Source organism: Anabrus simplex, chromosome 2 (assembly GCF_040414725.1).
Source record: "Anabrus simplex isolate iqAnaSimp1 chromosome 2, ASM4041472v1, whole genome shotgun sequence".
In the NCBI taxonomy this organism is placed as follows: domain Eukaryota; kingdom Metazoa; phylum Arthropoda; class Insecta; order Orthoptera; family Tettigoniidae; genus Anabrus; species Anabrus simplex.
In genome coordinates this window covers 535,229,719-535,254,909 of record NC_090266.1, presented here as the reverse complement: position 1 = coordinate 535,254,909, position 25,191 = coordinate 535,229,719, and the positions used below count along the sequence as shown (strand labels likewise).

General features: G+C 37.4%; 1 protein-coding gene across 4 annotated transcripts in view; it reads right to left on the bottom strand.

The window, feature by feature from the left end:
- The window catches only part of LOC136864209 (WASH complex subunit 1), a 214,543-nt gene that overhangs the window by 171,101 nt on the left and 18,251 nt on the right, over positions 1–25,191 (bottom strand). For all 4 annotated transcript variants that reach the window (XM_068226211.1, XM_067140909.2, XM_067140907.2 and 1 more), the window contains exons 2-3: positions 9,154–9,398; positions 8,933–9,076 (exon numbers count right to left, since the gene is read on the bottom strand). In XM_068226211.1, the coding sequence (XP_068082312.1) occupies positions 8,933–9,076; positions 9,154–9,384 (375 nt within the window). In that variant the 5' untranslated portion in view covers positions 9,385–9,398. The remainder of the gene's footprint in view (positions 1–8,932; positions 9,077–9,153; positions 9,399–25,191) is intronic.

Here is a 25,191-nt window from a genome sequence, read left to right as displayed (position 1 = left end):
TACCATTAATAATGGCCTCTGGTTGCAATATATCATTATTGCATATTAATCCTGGGTATTACAGCAACCATTAGGTGTCAAAGTTAAGGTTCACAATGTGGTTAAACAATCCACTTCATTTAACCAGAACACACTGATGGTTAGCTTCCTTGGTAACTAAACTCCTTTGGAAGGCACCTTCATATTATAATCCTTCTAAGGAGGGTACCAACTAAGAACACAGTAATCATCTCACTCATGTGAAACCTTCACAACACACAGGCATTTTACTTAGGTTCTGACATGTTGCACATAAGTAGAGTTAACATACATCCCGGTTTAGCCAGGACTGTACCGGATTGGAAGCTCTGTCCCAGTGTCCCACCCAGTTCATAGTTTTTTTCCCAATTTTTATGGAAACCGCTGCTCAAAAATAATTCACACCGTTTCCTGCTTTGTAAGTGATCCTGTGGTGTTGACGTATTTTCATAACACATTCACCGTTAACACTGACTAGCTAAAATCTGTATGATTATGTGTTGTTTCATGTGCACTACTATTAATCAACATGGCAGTGATTCCTTATGCAATTTACATTGTTTAGCTACGGGAAAACAAAAAATGTAATGACATAACCCGCCACGTGGTTACTGTTTTCTCTGTTTTTGGTGAATGGTGTCTTTCTCTTGTGCTAGTGTTTCTACTTTTTTTTCCAAAATGCTGAAACGGAGTTGTACATTCATGGATAAGCTTCGGAAAGCATATCAGTTTTTGAAAACCCTGTGTAATCAAGAAAGCAGAATTGTGTGTTCACATTGTGGCAGTGTATTTTCCTGTGGCACATGGAAGTCGATCTGATATTGTAGACCATGTGCGGAGTGTGAAGCACGCTGTATCAGAAGCATCTAATTAGAATAGAACCTCTTATTTCAAAAGCACGGATCCTCAGAAAAAGAAACTTGCAATGGCTGCTAAAGAAGCAACTTTTGCTTACCACACAACCTCTCATGATTTCAGCTTCAAATCAGCCAACTGTAGTTCGAAACTAATTTTGCATTTGTTTGACGCGAAATTTAGTCTTGCACATTTAAAATGTGAATCAGTGATATGCGCAGTTTAGCTGCATCAGATGACAAAGTGAAGGAAGATTTAAAAGAAGCCTCTTTTGTAACCGTGTCCATTGATACCTCTAATATGCGGGAGATAAAAACGTTACAAGTGTTAGTGAGGTATTTCTTACCTTCAGAGGGAGTGAAAGAAGAACCTTTAGACATTTTGTCAATTCCAAGGGAAACGTCAGACAAATTAAGCAAATTTTTAGTATCTGTCATCGAGAAGTATGAACTTTACCAGGTATTTACAGGTTTCTGTGCAGATAACTGGAACCCAAACTTTGGGGGAGTGAAAGGTAGAGGTGAGAAATGTGTACTGTCAACTGAACAATTGATTTGACATAGAACTTTTAGGTTTTCGCTGTTGTAATATAATTAACAATCAATAATAATGATTCACAATCATTGCAATATAATTAAAATAATCAAACATGAATAAAATAAAAATAATTGCCTCAGCTTGGGCGTAAATTGTAATCAAATTCAAAATATATGAATAAAAAACTGAATAAATTACTAACATAATTAAAATAAAATAATTAAAATAATTAATCGAAATGTCCATAGTATATGAGCGCCAGAGTTCACCAGAATGGATCCTTCGAATTTTGATAGAACATGATAATTCTCTCTCTCTCTCCCAGGGCGTATACATTAAATCAAAAATCAAATGAAATCTCTTTACTTGCAAATGAGGTGTCTACCTCGGTGGCAAATGGTACACTAAAAAATACATTATTGTCAAGCACTAAATATTGAATTAACAAGAGAAGAAAATCTCCCTATAATACAATATTATACAATTTACGCTTACAATATTTTCTATTAAACACACAGTTCATCCTTAATAAATTTATATTGTTTACAAAATTCTACTTATAATATCTCCTGTAGTACTTACAAATATAGTCAACTGATATACAGTATGTGGAATTACTTCAAATGACACTATACAACTGGTGTAAGATTAAAATTTACATTGCATTTATTTAATTTTTTTTACCCATTCTGGAACCTAAGTAGCATAACTACCTGCTGCGTCTTAACCAGAGCCCCTTTTGCCACCACTTTTCAGAGGTCCTGAAGGACCTTCACAGCTACCGTAGCGGTCCCAGGGCCCTCGAAGTCCTCACTGTACTTCACCCCTACAGGCAGTCCCCTACTTTGGCTGTCCAAACTCCTTAGACCAGGGGATGGAATTAATTTATTCACACACATTTTTTATTTACAATAACTTGCACTGGTCGAATGCCCTCTAAGACTTCATTTATTTTCTCTATTGCTGTTTATTCTCTTCTTGAATATCTGTACAGATTTTGGAAAAGGATCCAATACTACCCCTGGTAAACTGTTCCACTCCTTCACACCCTTCCCAATGAATGGAAATTTACCCCAATTGCTTCTGCTAAAATTCCTTCTAATTTTATATTTGTGGTCAGTCCTGCTGACATAATTATTTTCCAACTGAAGCCTCTCACAGGTATCTCCCCATGCTGCTTCTCCTGTATAGGCTCTATATAATCCTGCAAGTCTAGTTTTCTCCCTTCCCTTACTTAAAGTTTCCCACCCAAGTTCCTTTAACATTTCTGATACACTACACTTTCTCCTGAAATCCCCTGTTTCAAATCCTGCTGCTTTCCTCTGCACACTATTTCTTTTATTAGGTATTCTTGGTGAGGATCCCAAACACTGTTTGCATATTCCAATAATGGACGAACCATACTTAAGTAACTTTTCTCTTTTAATTATTTGTTGCGTCCTTTAAGTAGCCTCATTATGACATGTAACGATCTGTATGCTTTCCCAACAATGTCATCCACATGACCCTTCCAGTGCAAATTACTTTCAAATCTCACAACTAAGTACTGTATTTGCACTTGTCATCTTTTGGGATAACTACCTCATCCAAAGTATATTCAAATTCAGTTTTAAAACTCCTGTTTGTAAATGTTGTAACAGTTGATTTGCCTCCATTAACCTTCATATTATTCTCTTCAACCCATTGTTGGATACTCTCAAGGACCCTTTGTAATTCTGAACAATCCTCAATGATATATATTTCCCTATAAACAATTATGTCATCTGCATACAATCTTATTTTTGATGTTATATTATTCCCCAAATCATTTACGTATATTAAAAAAAGTAAAGGACCGATTATATTACCTTGTGCAATTCCCTTCCAAACATTCTCTTCCTGCGATACATTATTTCCTACTTTGACTTTCTGAACCCTTGAATTTAGAAATGTTTTTATCCAACGTGTAACCCTTAAGTCCAATCCTATTCCCTCCAATTTTTTTAATAATGTTCCATGTTCCACTCTATCAAAGGCTTTGGAAAGATCTACGGCTATGCAATCTAACTGGCCTCCTGAATCCAACTGATCTGATATGTCCTGCTGAAATCCCACCAGTTGTGCCTTACAAGAAAATTTCTTTCTAAATCAATACTGGCTCCCCATGAACCAATTTTTATCATCACATATCCCTCTGATGTACTTTGATATTAAACTCTCCAGTATTCCACAAACTATACTGGTCAGGCTGAATGGTCTGTAGTTCTCTGGTTTCCATTTATCAGCCTTTCTTTTATAAATTGGTATTATTATAGATTCCTTCCATTCCTTTGGTATTACACTATTATTTATGACATAGTCAAAGAGAAATTTTAAATAAGGCACTATGTACCACTCCATTGTCTTTAATACCTCCCCAGTAATTTGATCACTTCCTGCTGCTTTTCCTTGCTGAAGCAGTTGGATTTCTCTGAAAATATCTTCATTTGCGAATGAGAAGCTTCTTGTTTCCCTCTGTGTCTCTCCCTCTCTATCTTCTGTTTCGGTTTCCAACTCCTGACAATCACCTACTGAATCTCTGAATTCCCTACTAAAGAGGTTTTCTTTCTGAGTATCTGTTAAATAGTGTTCACCCCCTTCTCCCACCATTGTAGGAATTTGGATTCCTTTTCCTTTTTGATTCCTGATATATGAATACAGCTTTTTCCATTTCCCTTTGTGGTCATTACCCTCTTGAAGTATGCCATTCATATAATTCTCTTTTGCTTCCTTTTTCACTCTATTCAGTTCCCTCATCAGCTGTTTTCTAGTTTCTCTACTCACCTTACCCTCTTTGATTTTCCTGTTTACTATTCTACATTTTCTTTTTAATTTTCTTATTTTCCTTGTATAATAAACAGGGTCTGAGGTCATTTTACCCTTCTTAACAGGTACAAATCTCTTCTCTCCTTCCCAAATGATTCCTTTAAATTAAGCCCAAAGTGTATCCACAATACTCCCTCCACTTATCCAACAACTGAATTGTGATTTAAGGTAAGTCCCAAATTCATCAACTTTAGTTTTTCTGTACAACTTCTTGTCTTGTGTGACCCTCTTATTAAGCCTTTTTGGTACCAGTCTTACATCCATTATTACAACCTTATGGTCACCTATTTCTTCAATTACCACAGTTTTATCAACAATTTCCCATGTTTTAACCATGAATACATCTAGTAAGTTATTGAGACGAGTCAGTTCTTGTACTATTTGTGTAAATCCTCCCTCCCAAATTAACTTATTTGCCAGTTTCTGTTCATGGGCTTCACTTGCAGCTCCATTCCATTCAACTTCAAGCAAGTTTAGATCTCTCCCAATTATTACCATATCATTATTATTGTTTTTATGAGTATAATCTATTATTTTCTCAAATATTTCCATGTCTCTTTCCTCTCTTCCAGGCCTGTATGTTCCTATAATTCCCACCTCCTTCATATTATCACAAACTAATTTTATTCCTAATATTTCATCCCTTTCATCGGTAAACCATTCATGCGAACAATAAGTTTCTTTCACTAGAATAAACACACCCCCCTCCCTTTTTATCTCCTCGGTCTCTACGATAGACTGTGTACCCTTCTGGAAATACTTATCTATTACCCACCCCTTCTCTCAACCATGATTCCACTCCTATCACCACATCAGTCTCATATGATTCCATCAATGTACCGAATTTTAATTGTTTATTTACTACACTCTTGACAGTTTGCCAAGAGCAATCTCAGACCCCCTTCCTCCCTAAAACTTGACTGTTGCAATTGGGTAACTTGAAATTCCTTTCTTACCTGAGTTTCATTTTCTAGTTGGATGAACCAGCTTGAAGTACAGTTTTCTACTAGTTTTCCTGGTCAGTATTATAACTCAAGGGAGTTGCCTTTTTTACAGTACTGGTACATATCTTAAGATTAATAAAATCTAGAACAATATTTGCTTTCGTTTACTTGAATTGTTTAGATGAAGGCCATGCTTTGTGTAATAGTGTCTCTTGAAACTGCTGCTATTAATTACCGTGTATTACGAAAATGTTTACAAATTTTAACCATATCTGTATTAACTTTGTCCACTTCAATGTTCACACACGAGTCTCTAATCAAATCATGCCTGTGGGGCACGTTCACTACAAAGATGTTAGTGTGAGTCAGCTTACCTAGTGTACAATTACGTTGAGAAATGACATTCTTAGCGTCATTGTGAGCTACGTCGTTCATCCCGCCGATGATCACTACTGCATCACGACTTCCGAGATTTCTTGCTGCCTGTTCAGTGTTTTCCAATACCTTCTTGATTGGGGCCCCAGGATAGATGACGGCCGATGCTGCAATATCTTCATTGTTCATTTTCTCCACAATTCGCCTCGCCTGGCTATCACCAAATATAAGAATGTTCGACACATTCGCCGGTGCACCGTGTGGGATTTTAGGCCTAACTTTGCCGCTTCTCGTAATGGATTTTGCGCTATACGCTATACATATAACTGCGTACTTGTACATCTGCTTTAGACCTTACTTAACCTTTTGAAAACGACTGGATAGGTAGGAACTGCACCTAGGTTCATCAATAACTCCACTGTTTCTAAAATAATTAACTATATTCTGAGCAATATCTGTGCACGAGCACCTCATCAACACACCAAAATATACATAAAATACATTCACAAAATACTGCTGGAAGACTCCATATTTACAACAACAACAACATCAACAACAACAAAACAGATGGAAACCTACAATTGCTTCTGGATTTGAAAGGATCTGCCGTCAACACATTTTGTAATCTAGTCTGACATTGCCCAGGGTATGCCCGATTGCTACTCATCGTATTGTAATTGTATAATAGCAGTCTTCGTGGAGGCTCCTTTCTAAAAAACCAAGACAAAAAAGTTTTACTGTATGCTTCTGACTCGAGTAAATTAATAAATAGTGGGAAACCAAAAGCGAGGACCAAGCTACCATTTGTAGTTCGTCCTTTGAAAGTTCATTACAAAGCATACATATATGTGGATGAATATCCTTCATTGTCCCTGTGTATCAATACAACTTGCATATTCTCATAATTGGCACTTATATCACACAGATACTGCACCCTTATAATACTGTGTTCACAGACTAACACTTGGTTTAAAGATAAATTCACTTGAGCAACACATGCTCGCTGTTCCAGAACATAAACTACGGAAAGTCTGAAATACAGCTCTCCATAGCTCTCACCAACATATAATACCAAGCTGCCACAAGCGATACAATACCAAGTGCCTTAAACACTCCACAGTTGTAGGTTATTACCACACTTCACAAACATAATAAGACCACATTCCATGAAAGTTACATCTCCTCTCCTCTGCTGTTTGAAGTCAAGTCCAGTATCTCTTCTTGCCGTTTGATCACATGCCAATATAGACCTCAGCTTCCCCTTTCTCTCACATGATACGTCGAGACTGATCCTAGCCATCCAATCATTAGTTGATCCTCTTGTCAAGACCGCGTCCTGAACGTCTTATGTGTCACAAGACAATGACCAGACCACCTCATTGGACTCTGGGATGCCCACACGACAATAACATCAACGGACTATGGGGTGTTCCACATGACTCGTACAAACTTTCCAAATTGAAAATAACACCGTTTTCCCATCCGTTTGTATAAAACAAATTACTCATATCACACATGGAGACCTTCCAGTCTAAAATATTAATAACACAATATACAACTGAAATAATAATAATAATAATAATAATAATAATAATAATAATAATAATGGCAATAATATCTCTCACTTCTGAATACAGTGTGAGGGTGATATATGTACTATCACACTTTGCTGCCCATGCAGTGCATAATTTTCTTCAAACAGCAGTAGATATTCTTCCTATAGATGTTGAAGTTATTGCGGTGATAATATTCAAGTACTTTCACATATACATAGTGCATGTCACAGAGTTGAAATCTTTTTATGATTTTATGCATGTAGAATACAAGAAGCTCTCGCAACATGGGAACACAGGTTTCTTTCTGTTCTTCCTACCTTAGAAAGTATCATCCAGATGTTCCAAGGACTTCAATCCTACTTCTGCTCACAAGAACAATGCCCAACAGTAATTAAGTTCTTTGAGAAAGAATGTGCAGAAGTGTACTTGCAGTTTGTTTGTGGACAGCTGTGTTTATTCAATCAGGCAATTCTCAGAATGGAGAAGACTAACATCACTGCAACAGAAGTGGCTTGCAAACTCAAACACCTGAAGCAAAGCCTAGCAGATGGAAGAGAGAACTACTACATACCAGAAGGAGCTAAAGCTCTTTTTTAGAGAACGTGAAAGAAATGGAAGTATAAATGCTGTTGCCTTCAAGAAAGAAATGGTTGCATTTAATTCAAGATTCATTGAGTATATTGAATTTTGGAAAGGAAACTTTCATGAAGTGGAATCCTTCAGCTGGATAAACCAAACAGAAAATAAAAAGGTCTGAAGTTGAGAAAACAGTAGAACTAATTAACACTAAAGTGGGACAGTCAGAGTGTAGAATAACCATTGACGGTTTGTTTGATGAGGTATTTTGGAATAAGAGATTTAATAAACAGAAAAATGTTAACGCAAAGCCAAGTTTTGGGCTACTTGAAGACAAAATGGGTCAAAATATTCAAACACTTCGATGAACAGAATATTCCGATTCATAATTTTCACATAGTAGCCGAGTTTGTTTCTCTCTACAGGGGACATCAGCTCCATTGTAGGAACATGTGTTCTCCACATTGGAAAACATGTGGTCACCTGACAGAAGTAGACTGGATGAAAACACAGTTCGAGTCTTGCTCTACTGTAAATTAAACTTCAATTTGACCTGCAGGGAATTTTATACGAATATACAAAATTTATACGAAAATATTTACAAGAAAATTAAAACAACCACAAGTGTGCTTAGGAAGGTTCATTCCAGTGAAAAATTATACCTACTTGGTCCTGGAAGAAGAGTGAGGCTAACCCTACTAGTTAAAAACTTGATACTGATGGTAATCATAGAAACTATCGTACGAGGTTAAGACAGTGAAGTGATCATTAATGGGGTTGAAAAATCAGCTTTTGCCACAATGTAATGATGGTGATCAATAAAATTTTTCTTTACGTTTGAGAATTCAAAGTGTTCCAGTTAGTAGAAAACAAAATATGGTAACCCTCCAACATAAGGGATTTCTGAAATTGTAGCCTACAATAAAGGCTGTTTTCTAGTTATCATGAATTCAATCTTAAGAAATAATTCTGGTAACTAGGACATAACGGACCAACTTGAGCTTTAAAACTACACATAGTACAGTGGAGACAATCAACCAGTATATAGTTTCAAGTCAGTTAGTTGTAAGCAACATATTTCTAAACTCCTCTAAAACACTCAACTAGACTTCTACAATCTATTATCTTTAAAGAAGAAGGGGGAATGGTTATGTTCATGCTCACCAAAATGTCCCTGGGGCAAGGTAAGAGAGAAGAGGATAGGAATGAACTACAATAAAATATTACCTGTAATACTTTACTCTCCAGGGGTTGATGTTTACTCATTACTCTTGATAAATTACGAGTCATTGGCACTGGTTGACTTTGATCAAACAGACTTTTATAATTCTCATGTTTTCCTCCGACTGGATACTTAGCACTGGAGAATACCTACAAGAAAGTGGCTGTAAATTACAAATGAACAAGAAGAATGTACAACAGAAACGGTTTAGTGTAATTTATCTTACCTTTGTTGCTTTATTGCTGCCAGTGAGTTTGTTAACTTTAGCCTTTGCTACAGCAGCCCTCTGATTAAGCTTCTCCAACTTTTTTCTATTTTCAAAAATTCTATTTTCTATACGAGAGAAAATATCATTCACAGCACAACTGAGATAGTCTAAAGCATCTGCAATTTGAAGTATTGTTTCTTCCTGTCTTAAGTCTTGCTGTATTATTGGAACAGCATACACGGATGCCATAATGAATCATTTCCCTGAAAAAAATAAAAGTTCCTTTATGGGAAATTTATATTAGACATAGAAGATGTATGGTAAGGTGAATTGAACTAACAGTAGTAACAGAAGTAATCCCAATCATGTCATTAAAACACTTAGTATATGGAAAAACTGCCTTCTGTGAGGTTAAGGACTGTCGCCCTTGAGATAGTATTAGGCATGACAATGTCAATATTTTTAAAAATTATTATTAGGACATGAATTTCTATATGATGTTACATATTTGTACCTGTATTTTGATATTTAAGTACATAAAAATACAACTGTAAGCCTTCCTATGATATGCACAGTATGTATTTTGCTTTAAAAGGTAACATGATTAGCACAGTGATTTAGCTGCTGGCTTTCCTCCCCAGATGGTAGAGGTTCAAATACAGGATAATCATGCATTTGAATTTTTGGTGCCAGGCTGAGTGGCTCAGACGGTTGAGGCGCTGGCCTTCTGATCCCAACTTGGCAGGTTCGATCCTGGCTCAGTCCGGTGATATTTGAAGGTGCTCAAACAAGTCAGCCTCGTGTCGGTAGATTTACTGGCACGTAAAAGAACTCCTGCGGGACAAAATTCCGGCACCTCGGAGTCTCCGAAAACCGCAAAAGTAGTTAGTGGTACGTTAAGCAAGTAGCATTATTATTATTACTATGAATTTTTGGTAGTTCTGTACACTGACATACTATCCTCTCACTCTGCTCTTCTCCACTTGGCGCACTGATGGCTGCCGCCTTTACATGGCTTCCAATCTAATGAATGCACTGTGCACTAATCGTGGTGTAGAAAAAAAATTGCTGTTATTCATAAAACCTCCAAGAGGGGTATATTTCCCACTAATGAGTGGTGGTGGTGGTGATTATTGTTTTAAGAGGAAGTACAACTAGGCAACCATCCTAATGACCCCCAATGGTTACTGTTAACAACCGATTAGGTTCTGGTTACAAGTCCTGGGTGTCTTAAGATGTATACTATCATTCTATCTCTTCTCCTCATCAAATTTAGCCAAATCGATCTCCTCTCACCAATTCGATTCAGTATCTCTTCATTCGCGTTTCGATCTATCCATCTCAATTAGAGCATTTTTCTGTTACAAAACACTTCAAAAGCTTCCAATCTTTTTTTTTCTTTGAAGTGGTTATTGTCCATGTTTCACTACCATACAATGCCATGCTCCAGTCTTCAAAAACATTAATTTCTAGTCTGTGCTAGTCTGCATTTTATGTCCTTGTTTCTGCCACTGTTAGTTATTTTACTACCTAAATAACATTCATCTACTTCCTTTAAGACTTCATTTCTTAATCTAATACTACCTGCATCAGCTGATTTCATTCTACTGCACTCCATTACTTTTGTTTTGGACTTGTTTATTTTCATCTTGCACTCCTTAACCAAGACTCCGTCCATATCAGTCAGCAATTTCTCCAGATCTTCTGCAGTCTCAGATAGAATAACAATATCACCAGCAAACCTAAGGGTTTCAATTTCCTCTGCTTGGATTGTGATTCCCTTTCCCTCTTTGATTTCTTTTACTGCTTGTTCTATATAAGCACTAAAGAGGAAAGGGGACAAACTGCAGCCCTGCCTCACTCCTTTCTGGATTGCTGCATCTTTTTCAAAGCCTTCAATCCTTATCACTACAGACTGACTTTAAAACAAGATTGTAGATAATTGTTAGTTCTCGGTATCTGATCTCAATCACCTTCAGAATTTCAAATAGTTTGGTCCAATCAACATTATCGAATGCCTTTTCTAGATCTACTAACGCCATATACATGGATTTGTCCTTAATTCGATTCTCTAAGATCAGACAAAGTCAGGATTGCTTAATGTGTTCCTACATTTCTTCTGAAGCCAAACTGATCTCCCAGTTTCAACTTGTCTTTCCATTCTTCTGTACAAATACATGATTAAATTTTGCAGGCATGAGATACTAAACTAATTGTGCAATAGTTTCCACACTTGTCAGCACCGGCTTTCTTAGGAATAGGCATAACAACATTCTGCCGAAAATCAGATGGCACTTCTCCTATTTAATTCACCTTGCACACTAAATGGAATAACCTCCCCATGCTGGTTTCTCCTAAGACAGTAATTCAGAGGGAATGTCATCAATTCCAGGTGCCTTGTTCCTATTCAGGTCTCTCACAGCTCGGTCAAACTCTAACTTCAAAATTGGGTCTCCCATTTCATCGGCATCAACACCCTCTTCTTTCCTTTGATACAGCTGTTGGACATGTTTCTTCCATGTCTACCTCGTCTTCTTTCCCTAGAAGTGCTTTTCCATCTGACTTAATATTCATATGCCCAGTTTTCCTTTCTCCAGAGGTTTCCTCGATTTTCCTGTACACAGCATCTACAACCTTCAACATCCTTGCACTTCTCCTTCAGCCATACTTCCTTAGACGTCCTGCACTTTCTATCCACTTCATCCTTTTATCGCCTGTATTCTTTTCTGCCCTTCTATTTATTTATTTTTTTCATTCTTGTATTTTCGTCCTTCATTAATCAGATCTAGTATCTCCTGAGTTAACCACTGATTCTTAGTTGATATTTCCCTTCTTCCTAAGATTTCTTCAGCAGCCCTAGAGACCTCATTCTTCATGACTGTCCATTCCTCCTCTATTGTGTTTCCTTCAACCTTTTCATTTAGTCCTTGAGCAGCATGTTCCTTGAAACAATCCCTCACACTCTTTTCTTTCAACATGTCTAGATCCCATCTCCTTGCATTCCTTTGTTTCTTCAATTTCTTCAACTTCAGGCGGCACTTCATGATCAACAAGTTGTGATCAGAGTCCACATCTGGTCCTGGGAAAGTTTTGCAATTCAACACCTGGTTTCTGAATCTTTGCCTGATCATAATGGAGTCTATTTGATACCTTCCAGTGTCTCCAGGTCTCGTCCACGTATACAGCCATCGTTTGTGGTGTTTGAACGAAGTATTAATAATAATAATAATAATAATAATAATAATAATAATAATAATATTGGCTTAATGTCCCACTACCTACTTTAATGGTGTTTGGAGACTCAGAGCTGCCAGAATTTAGTCCTGCAGGAGTTCTTTTACGTGCCAGTAAATCTATCAACACGAGGCTGGTGTATTTGAGCACCTTCAAATACCATCGGACTGAGCCAGGATCGAACCTGCCAAGTTGGGGCCAGAAGGCCAGTGCCTCAACTGTCTGAGCTACTCAGCCCAGCTAATAAACCATGCATTAGCACGGACTAAATTATGATTTGTGCTATTCAGCCATATCAAAATTAGATGCCCAGTCGTATATTAAGCACCTGTTTTGGGGTATCAAATTTTTCTCATTTGTGCACCACATAGACAGGAGTGAGTAGCAGGAAGCAGGCAGAGGCAGAGCGGTCGGCCAGTTCATCTGACACGCTCTCTCTCTCTCTCTCTCTCGCACACATATTACTTCCCTACCCTTGGCAATCGCTGCCACTAAACGAGGTGAATGGGACCATGCGGCCCTCAATACCATATTTAACTGTATTCATGGAAATACCCCATCTTTATGACCATGTGGAACTGGATGTGTAACTGCAATGAGTGGTAGGTTGTTATATAAATGTTGTAATATACGATGTATGTGTGAGCTATTACATGCCGTTACTGTCTACTCATGAGTACTTATGGCTGTTTTTAACTACGAACAGATAACAACGAATGATCGCATTCTGCTGTCTTAATAGTTGGAACGTTGTTCAAAGTCTAATGGCATTATTTGCTGAAGAAGACAGGCAGGAAACTGCAATAAACAAAGCAGAGGCTTATCTGGCTTTTGAGATATACAGTGAATTTTCTGCACATATTCATTTAACAAAAAACACAGGGAAATACCACATGTTAGTTAATTCATTCATTTATTTACTGGGTATTTCTCAGGACTTATACGTGTCCGTTGACGTAATAACAGAAGATTCACTACAATTTCTTGATCTCAAACTATTGATGATAACACCATTGAATATGAAAGGGATTTCCTTAACGCTAAGGGAAGTGACAGTGAAGACGTTAAAGACAGCATGCCGGAAAAGAAATTGAATTTTATCAACATTTCCTACCAAAAAAAATGCATCAATTACTGGTGAAATGATCGTCGTAGACAGAGAAATCTGTTATGCATGACGGCTAAAACATCCATCCGATATTCATAGGTGAGAAAAACAGGTCCTAGAAGAATGGACAGTATGTCCTCCGAGAAACGTTGCAAGAGTTTAAGGATCCAAAGACCGCATGTACAATTGTCCATGATCGTGATTTGAAAAGATCAAGCAGCTCAAAGGGTACATTTTCCTTCTTTCAAGGCTTCCAGTTTGTAGGTGGATAAATGTAAACGGTCTTGTAATAATGTAGTCAAGAACAATTGTAAAGTTTGTCATGAGGCAATACACATATAATTTCAACAGTATTGTTGAAATTTTGAATACAATGGAATCCCCTTAGTACATTTCTCAGCAACACGTTTTCCCATTAATCGCGTCGAATTATAAAAGTCCCAATCTTAAAGCAATAAATTTTGTGTAAAATATTGCTTTAGTACATTTTCGTATTTATGTTCAAATTAAGTTCGTCATTCAATATTTTGGCCAGTCCTCACACATTTGTCAGTCCAGTTAGACATGCAGCCACTGACATGTGCACATGTTAGTGATGCGATGTGTGTTAGAGTGAGAGAGAATGCTTAATTACCCTTACACACAGCTGGCGCCGTGCATTTTATGTTGTAAACATTGGAACACACCCTGGAGCATTGACAGACTTTTTTCATGACGTCACACATGATCGGTTTTCTCTGCTAGCTTTCGGAAACGAGTCAAAATTAACCACTGATACCGTAAATGTAGCCAATGAGGTGAGAAAGAAGCAACATGTTTTAAACAAATCAATTGGCACCCTTGCCTTCTCATACTCTCCCTTTGCCCGACTGGCAAGAAAAACCAGAACTTGGCTAGTGGCGGTAGGGGGTGAACAGTGCTATTAGTGAGGGAAAGGGAAATAGCTCAGCCTATAGTGGGAGTGGGAGAGCGGGAAGTTTGAATTAGAGGAGGTGACTTCAAATTAATTTTTCGTGATGATAGAAGCAATGGTATCTGTTCATATAAAGGAGTGTTGTTCTCTTGTACATCATTTAAATTTTTGTTTGCATTAATACTGTGGTCCAAACCTACATAAATATTTTTGCAATTGCTCATCAGGTTTCCTTTGCTCAATTTTTTAAAATGGTCAAGTCTTTATTTATGTCACTATATTGGTGATCAGTATCTCCCATATGGACACTCACTGCAGAATACTTCTTGTGCCTGTTGGCACTGACGTGATCAAGATATCTAGTTTGAAAACTCCTTCCTATTTGCACCACGTACGTGACAAAGCATTGATCGCACTAAAGTTTATAGATTCCTGAATCTAAGAAATCCTCTTTATTGTAATTTACACTATTATGGTTATAAAATATATGACCATTATTGTTCTTAGTTGAAAATGAGACTTGACAGTCATGTTTCTTAAATAATTTTGTGATTTGAAAAATCCCTGGGTTTGTAAACGTAAAATTTGTGTATTTTGAACTTGTGGGATTCTCTGGTGTTAATCTTATCTTGTTCTTTCTTTTTACTTATAATTTTATTGATGGTATTAACACTCAACCCATTCATAATGGCAGTCTTCTGTAAGTATTTCTGTAGGAGATAAAGGTAAATTGAAGGCTCGATAAACCATACTGAAATATGCAACCCTCTTATGACTCCCAGGATGTAAAGAATCATTTTTAATGGTCACTGGAGTAAATGTATCCTTTCTGTATACTTTATACGAGAACTTGCCTAGTGGTTCCCTCTTAACGGTTACATCCAAGAAATTTAAAGCATTGCCCTCATTTACAAGTGTGAATTTTATTCTTTCATCTAATGAATTTAAAAACTGTAAGATATTGTTACTATTGTTACAATGCTTATCTATTATTACAAAGGTATCATCCATGAATTGTGTTCAAAAACCAAACCTGGGATATGTCCTTTTATTTTGCGGTGTTCTAGATAGTCTAAATAAAGGCTAATATACCCGAGGAGGGAGCTCTCATTGGTAATCCCTCTTGATTATAAATGGTGTTGTTGAACGTAAAATAGTTGTTTTTTGTGACGAACTCTAGAATTTTCATGAATTGTTCAATCTCTAACTTCCCTAGATGACCCTGACTGGTTAAATTTGTGGACCAAAACCTAACATTGTTTCAACTGTATCAATATGGATCTATACGATGAAGTTCGTAAATTGTACTTCTTCCCAGTGTACGAGTGTCACAGATGCAATAGCATTCGCCATCACTTCCTAATGCTTCATTAGTGAGATGTTATCCATAATAGTTCGCTCTCGTAAAATTCTTTCAATTCCGGCCCACGGCAGCTCGATGATCCTGAGTCCATATGTGTAAGTCGGCAAGCGTACAACCGCATATCCATGTAATCTTAGCAATTCATCTAACCGGTATTCTATTCCGGATCTTCGAAATCCTTGATCAATTTAAAAAGCTGAAGTTTCTTTATTCCTTAATAAAATACTGTTTTCTTTTAGCCATTTCACCACATCTTTCATGGCATACTGAGAGGAGGTACTCCTTTTTCTTCAGTACTGTGGAAAGGCACATTGTCAATTATTGTAACACTTTTAGAGGGGAGATTAGGAAGGGATCTCTCTCGGAGGAAACTCATCAATAAACAATATTTGGTAGCAATCAGTATGTACCTCACACTTGAAATAAATTTCATTTTGGATCCGTATTGACAATTATGTTATATAAGTTGAAAAGCTAGTATACTGGTTCCACCTAGTCAATACCTATAAGTTTATCTACAATTCAAAGTTGTAAAAACATCATACTAGAACAACAGGACATGTTTCAGTCACATTAAGCCATCTTCATCTGTCTAAAAACAACTTAAAATGAATATATTAAAAGTTATAAAACATGAATAAAATTTACATTCATATGATATACTTGTAAATTAAAACAAGTGCATGTTGGAACATCATCAGATGAAACAGTCACTTGATGCAGTGTGATGAAGTCAGAATGAGTCTGATATTGAACAGTTCTACGTAATAAATGACGATGATGTAATTGAAAGTTTCTTCTGTTCCTTACTGGCATATCATTTTACAATTTGCTTTACATTGCACCAATACAGATAGGTCTTAGGGCTAGGAGTGAGAAGGAACTGACTGTGGCCTTCATTAAGGTACAGCCTCAGCATTTGCCTGGTGTGAAAATGGGAAGCCATAGAAAACAGTCTTCAGGTCTGCAGACAGTGGGATTCAATCCTACTATTCCCTGAATGCAAGTGAACAGTACGTGACCCAAATTGTGTAGTCAACTCGCTCGGTCCAACATTTATTAAAATATAAAATTTATTTTCTACCAGAGATTCATCAATATAAATGTTCCTGTTCTGACCACAGCATATTTTCATGCCTCTTAAACAGTTACCTCACCAATAAACAATATTTGGTGGCAATCGGTATGTTCCTGTTACTGGCAAATCTCTTCAACTTGAACTTTGTATTATGTAACAAATTTCTGAAAGTGTGCACCTTCCATGGAAGGTTTACTTACTCTTTAACTGCTGCCAGTAGCTTAGTTGCTGTAGGAAGAATTTTCTGCATTAGATAGGGGTTGTTTACGACATCCCATATGATTCTTCTATCAAAGCCATCACAATGAAACTTTTATTTCTCAGATCTAGGACTCTTTCTACCTGGAGTAGGCTACTCAGTGGAGACTCACCAGCAGGAAGTCCTTCCTTATGGTTGGTTGAGATCGTTCAACAATGATAAAGGTGTTTTAATTTATTCCACCTATTCAATACTTATATTATCACGTATAGTTGTTACATAATTAAATTCTTAGTAACAACTATACGTGATAATATAAGTATTGAATAGGTGGAATAAATTAAAACACCTTTATCATTGTTGAACTGTTAAATTTTCAATACGGACCTAAAATGAGGTTTATAACATGTAATGGTTGAGATCGTTCGAACTGATAACATTGCTGTAATTCGCAGCCCACAAGTTACTCTCTTTTACCATGTACATGAATTTCTCCCACTCAACTCCCTCATCTCACTGGTTTATAATATTCCTTACCACTTCTCTAGCTTCACTATCAGTTGCTTTTCCCTTCTTGCTAACGACAGGCATTATAGATTCTTTACAAAACAATAACTCACTCAGAAACAAAACAGCTGTAACAATGGATACATGGCGAAGAACTGAGAAAGATATATGAACGAATGGAGAATAATGCAATGGCAATGAATGCAAAGACAGGTGGATTGCAAGCGATAGTGCCATAGGCTGCTACTTGAGGATAAAAATAAGTCGCCTGAGTAGTGACAGGATTGCTATGGCAAGGATTATGTGCTGCTACTGATGCTTTCACGGCCCATACTTATAGACATGATACTGTATAGGCTTTTGGGCTTATGCCATGTCAAGAAAATAAAGTGAAATTTCTTTACGTTTCACAGAGAACTGTGCTCTGCGTCATCAGAAGAAAATCTTGACCGTCCACGAGAAAGGCTTCTTAAACAATGACTTTTTTGAAATTTAGAACGTTATAATAGAAGTGGAAATGGTATGTTCATTCATCACCAAATGGCTCCCTGGACGTGGCACACCACTAGTGTACGTAACACACGTTATGTATGTATGTACGTTACGTACAAATGTTATGTGACCTTCTTAGACTGATTCTGATGGTTCCGTCAGCTTCCGCTTCGAACGCCAGTGCTGTGCCACGTCCAGGGCCATCTGGTAACGAATGAACGTACCATTTCTACTTCTATTAAAACGTTCTAAATTTCAAAAAAGTCATTGTTTAAGAAGCCTTTCTCGTGGACAGTCGAGCTTTTCTTCTGATGATACAGAGTACAGTTCTCTGCGAAACGTAAAGAAATTTCACCTTATTTTCTTCACACGGCATAAACCCAAAAGCCTATACAGTATCATGTCTATAAGGATTATGTGATTGTCACAGACTTGGATGGCAAAAACCCCTCCCTCCCCATGCCTCACTGGGCATATATGCATTCTTATGGTCTCCCAACAGCACTGTTATCTTTGACCAGTCAGCTTAAGTATGTCTATCTCTTCCGTTCACTCTCCTTCAGTACCGCGTGCACTCAGTCTATCGGTCTCTATCGCCCTCCGTTTGAGGCCAGTCTTAGATCAAAAATTAATTTTGGCATGACAGGTCATATCCCTGTGTTTACCCCTGTATATTTTCTTTGTTTTTATGTCCCTGTGTTTTCCCTGTTTTTTCCAGAAAACAGGTACCCTGTTATTGTTACCAATTTGTTCACAGAATGTAGGAGAATGACAACACACACGTTATGCTAAATAAATTATTATTACATTGATTTACAAGGCAATGATTATATAACTGAAATGGAGCAATGGTTTACCTTGTCTTGATTTTTTTCTAATTTGAGCAATTATGTGTCAGTGATGTGATGCCACATACCCAAAAATAAGTGCATGGGAAGATTTCCAATCAAATTTTTGGAGAGATTTGAAAAGTACACATTCTAGTACCTTTGTTCTTATATAGTCTATCAACAGAAAAAGGAGACACGGACAAACCTGAAAACACAAAAGTACAAGGACAATCTCCACATGTTCATACAATGCCATGTGTAGAGGAATTCCCTGGCTTGTGGCATCCACATAGGGATATAGTATGAAGACTTGTTCTTAGATTCACAAAAAAATAGAAATCGAAACAATGAAGTGAAAGCAATGTTTTAACAGACGAAAGATATGTCAAAATGGAGAAATATCAGAATGTTCTTCCCAGAAATTTGTATTTTTTTTTTTTTTTGCAAGGGGTGTCTTAAATTTACTGCGTACTGGAAACCCACAGGAGAATCCACTCTTTGCTGCTACTAATCACAATCCTATTTCGTACCTAATATAGTGGTACTACTCGCAAGTAGACGCAACCCATGGTTTTCCCCGCGTGATGGTACGAATCAAAAGTAGTTTCATGGTTCTAATTCAATCATCCCTTGGTCGCCCCTTTTAGTCGCCTCTCACGACAGGCAGGGGATACCGTGGGTGTATTATTCATCTGCATCCCCCACCCAAAGGGGGTAAAGAGAGAGAAAAAGGAAGAAAGAAGGGATCCGTCACTTCGAAAAATGAAGTAACGGACGAAGAAAGTCAAGGGCCACGAAGGGCATGAAAATGAAAGACTCTATAGGCCTCGAATGCTCTAATACCGTCAGGGTCAGAAAAGAACAAGACTTGACCAAGGGAGGTCGGAGAGGATAGACGAAAGTGAGGAGCCTGGCACAAGTAAGTGGAAGCAATGCCAAGGCTCAGCTAAGGGCCTCGTGGTCGCCAATCTACACTCCCAAGTTGAGAGCCCCTTGGGCCCCTTTTAGTCGCCTCTTACGACAGGCGGGGGATACCACGGGTGTATTCTACATGTGCGTCCCACACCCGCAGAGGGCAGTGTGTTTGGTCCGCGAGAGGTATTTTATTTCCCTCAAGTCCGCCGGCAAGCTGGTTAGGACCCCCCTATCCGCCACCTGCGACGCACCACGTGGGAGTATCACCTCTCCTCCTGCTATGCCAGCGTAGTAGGTTCGTGGATGGAGCACAAAAAATCCCTGCAAAGTTGCATTGCATGATAGTAAAAACTGGCCCTAACTGTAGGAAGAATAATAAGAGCTTATATTTCTTGATTATACCGTGAATTTAGAGAGGTACTGTACAGAAATACTCACACAGCCTTTTGAGCAGTTATCCTAATAATGAAGAACATTGTGCATATTTTCAAGAGGCACACACAGCTCAGAATTCTTTAGAATCAATGAGGGTGGTTTTTGATTATAGGATCACTAGAACAGGATTAATGAACCCACATTCCCAAATCTGTCTGCATGAGATTTGTTATATAAAGGGGAAAAATTATACACAATAGCAGTTACCCATGGCTTTGCTCATGTAGATTTTGTAATTTAACAAAAGTAATCTTTCCTCACTACTGCATTAAGATATATTCTGAAAATTCCTAAGGTATAAAGCTCACTGAAAAATTTAGTTTCATTTACCCAGCACCTCTTTGCAAAGCACCTTTGTGGTATTGCCTTTTGGGGCTAAGATGACCAGGCTACAGACAGAGCTAACTCTGGATCATGACACATAGAACAGTCAATTTGAGAAAGAGCCCTCTCTCAAGGCTAAAACAAAAGAAATATGTTTCTTTTTTAAAAGAGATTCCAAATACCAATTTCCAAGTCTGTAATATCTGCAGTTTTTGAAAGATAGAAGTATCCTCATAAAAATAATTCAACCCCTTTTTCAGCCCCTACCCACCCCCCACCCCCTGCCTTGAAGTGGATTCTCCGAAAACAATTTTTTTTCAGATCCTCATTAAAATAATTCAACTCTTTTTCACTTCACTTCACCCCCACCCCTTAAGTGGATTTCCCTAACATAATTTCATATATATATATATATATATATTTGCTTCCCCTTAAAAAAGATTCAACATACAAATTTGCATGTCTAACATTCAGTTTTTGAAATATAAGTAAAGCTGTTGATTTAATTGATTAATCAAACCGAGTAACTGATTAACCTAAAAATCTGATTAACTGATCAATGTGCTTTACCCGTTAATCAAACCAATTAAAATTACAGTGTGGTGCAGGAAAAATAACAGTTTTGTGTTTAACAAAACCAATGTAGAGTATTACTGTCATTTGGTGCGCATGCCTCAGCTATTAAAGGATTGACAAGTCATTAAATTAAGCTGATGCTCATGTCTTTCTTTCAGATAGGTAAAAGCAATAATACTTCATTACTGTAATTGCTTTCTTCTAAAATGAGGATTATGATCATTGCTTTTACAAACAATTGGAAAAGAAATACTGGACATGCTAGTATAGTATATTTGTAGACCTTTACAAAACACAGTCAGGCAGCATAATGTGTACGGGAACGGGATACTTGAAGGGACAGTCATAAAGGAATTTCCAGGAATTGTGCAAATGGACAGATACCAATTGCCAGAAAGAAACAGTTGAAAAAGTGACAACTTAAAGCTCAGTTCGTGTGTGGTTGATATTCAGAAGGCAGTTCAAATATGGCTTATGAACCGTTGAGGAAAACTTGGTGAAAGTTTCAGATTTAAACTAAACGATTGTGGTAAGGTGACAGACAGAAAGACAGTGTTTTGTAAGAAATGTGGAAAATTGGTCAGTTAGAATCGAAGTACAAGTAGTCTTCAATATCATCTCAAACATATTCATTCTTTCCGAAGTGTACCTGCATCTATCAGTGTCACTACTAGTTCATCTTCTCAGTCAACGTTGGAGCATCTTATAGTAAAGCCTGTGTCCTCGAATAAGGAAAATGAAATTACGAATAAACTAGTGAAGTGAATTGTGCAGGACAGTAAGCCTGTCAACACTGTCTCTGATCATGGTGTAGAAGAGGTTTTACAGGAAGCTCTCAATTCTCACACTTATCAGCTTCCCTCTAGAGACATGTAACAAAAAAACATTGACAAGTTGTATGACGTAGAAAGGTCAAAATTATTACATGAACTGAAACGTGCAGAATTGCTAGTCTCACGGGGGATTTTTGGTCTTCCATACCTAATGTAGCTACTTGGGGGTTACAGCTCACTGGGTAGATTCAAATTGGGGGTGAATATCGTAATTCAACATTACAAGTTAAACATGTTACAAAAAACCAAAATGCCACTAATTGCAATGAAGAGTTTGAAGTTTTAGTTCATGAATGGAGTTTGGAAGATAAAGTAGTCATCATCTGCACTGACAATGCAAGAAATATGGTTCTAGGAGTAGAAAGAGCAAAATTCGACAATTTTTAGTGCGCAGCCCACACAATACAATTAGGTTTAAATATAGCTATCAACGATGCTGCTATCGGAACATTACTTTCAAAGTGCAAGAAAATAGTGGGACATTTTAAACACAGCCCTTATCTAGAAAATCAGCTTGATAAAAAACTTAAAGAACAAGGCCTTGATGCTTGTAATGTAAAACAGGACATAGTTACTTGATGGAATAGCACATATTTCATGTTCAAGAGCCTTATGAAAGCTAAAAGGGGTATTATAAATGCCCTATTGACCCACTCTTCTAATATCAAACCTCTTACAGCAATTGAATGGGAAATGACAGAAAAAAAGTTTGTGTGTCTTAGGCCATGCTTAGAAATACCAGACCTCCTTCCTGGTAGCAAGTATGTGACAGGTAGTGTTGTACTGCCTGCGGTAACACACTGGAAATTATCTTTAAGTTGCTCCGATGTCGATCCTGGCTACAGAGCTAGATTTGAAAGGACTCTTGTAGAAGATTTAATGGCTACCATAAATGGTTGGTGTCATTTGAAGACATACCAGTAAGTTACTGCTCTTGATCGCAAATTTAAATACCTTAGATGTATTGAAAAAATGAACGGGAATCCATGTGGAAAGGAATTTAAGAGAGGAACGTGGATGGAGTACAAGTTCCAGTAAAACCATACAGCAAGAAGAGGAAACTGAATTTTGAAACCGACGAAGAGGAGCAGCATTCCAGTCATGCCATGTTGGTTTCGAGTTTGACGCCACTTGAGATGGAGACTGCAGTCTACAAGTCATTGGTGGAACTGGAAGATGACTTCACAGACCCTCTGCAACGGTGGAAAATAAATTCAGTCTAATTTCCACATCTCAAATCCATAGAGAAAAAATTGCTTTGCATTCCAGCTACTTCATATCCTTGTGAGGGAGTTTTCAGTGATTCTGGAAATATTGTTACTAAGAGAAGGGTGGCTCTTAGTTCTGAACATGCCAACGTACTGACATGTCCGAAGTCCTGGAGCAGAGAGGTGTGACTAAGTAATTGTCAACTTCACAATTTCAAAATTTGTACAATTAAATTACCAATATTGAAATAAGTTTAAAATATTAACTCAACTATTTAATCTTTTTATTACTTGCATGAAACCAATAAAATTAACATTTAAAATTTTTTTAAATGTCTTCTTTATAGCATATCAAATTATGAAAATGTTTATTGCCAGATGTTTTTTCTCAAAATTATAGTGCGTGAAACCGATTAAAATGAGATTAATCAGCTGATTAATCAATTGAAGTTATTCGGTTAACCGATCAAAATTTTTAATTGCTCGACAGCTCTAGATTTATGTATCCTTATACAGAGAATTCAACCCTTCCTCAGTCCTTTTTACAACCCCCTTACGTGGATTTTCCGAAAACAAAACAAAAAATCACAGGATTATTTTTAAAGGAGATTCCAAATACCAATTTTCACATCTGTAACATGTTACGTTCTTGAGATATACAGTACTGTAGATGTACTCATTTTAAAAATTCACCCCCCTTTGTTACTCCTCTTCACTCCCCCCCAGTCCATTAAGTGGATTTTCAAAAAACACAAAAATATGTTTCTAAAGTAATAAAGAATCTTAAGAAGGGAGGGAAAAGGGAAATGAACAGTGTTTTCAGTAATTCAGGTGAACTCATAATAGATCCCAGGGAATCACTGGAGAGGTGGAGGGAATATTTTGAACATCTTCTCAATGTAAAAGGAAATCATCCTGGTGGTGTTGCAAACAGCCAAGCTCATGGGGAGGAGGAAAATGATGTTGGTGAAATTATGCTTGAGGAAGTGGAAAGGATGGTAAATAAACTCCGTTGTCATAAAGCAGCAGGAATAGATGAAATTAGACCTGAAATGGTGAAGTATAGTGGGAAGGCAGGGATGAAATGGCTTCAAAGAGTAGTAAAATTAGCATGGAGTGTTGGTAAGGTACCTTCAGATTGGACAAAAGCAGTAATTGCACCTATCTATAAGCAAGGGAACAGGAAGGATTGCAACAACTATCGAGGTATCTCATTGATTACTATACCAGGCAAAGTATTCACTGGCATCTTGGAAAGGAGGGTGCCATCAGTCGTTGAGAGGAAGTTGGATGAAACCCAGTGTGGTTTCAGACCACAGAAAGGCTGTCAGGATCAGATTTTCAGTATGCGCCAGGTAATTGAAAAATGCTACGAGAGGAATAGGCAGTTGTGTTTATGTTTCGTAGATAAAGAGAAAACATGACAGGGTACCGAGGGAAAAGATGTTCGCCATACTGGAGGACTATGGAATCAAAGGTACGGATTATTAAAATCAATCAAAGGTATTTGTGTTGACAATTGGGCTTCAGTGAGAATTGATGGTAGAATGAGTTCTTGGTTCAGGGTACTTACAGGGGTTAGACAAGGCTGTAATCTTTCACCTTTGCTGTTCGTAGTTTACATGGATCATCTGCTGAAAGGTATAAAATGGCAGGGAGGGATTCAGTTAGGTGGAAATGTAATAAACGGTCTGGCCTATGCTGACGACTTGGTCTTAATGGCAGATTGTGCCAAAAGCCTGCAGTCTAATATCATGGAACTTGAAAATAGATGCAATGAGTATGGTATGAAAATTAGCCTCTCAAAGACTAAACTGATGTCAGTAGGTAAGAAATTCAACAGAATTGAATGTCAGATTGGTGGTACAAAGCTAGAACAGATCGATAATTTCAAGTATTTAGATTGTGTGTTCTCCCAGGATGGTAATATAGTAAGTGAGATTGAATTAATATGTCGTAAAGCTAATGCAGTGAACTCGCAGTTGCGATCAACAGTATTCTGTAAGAAGGAAGTCAGCTCCCAGACGAAACTATCTTTACA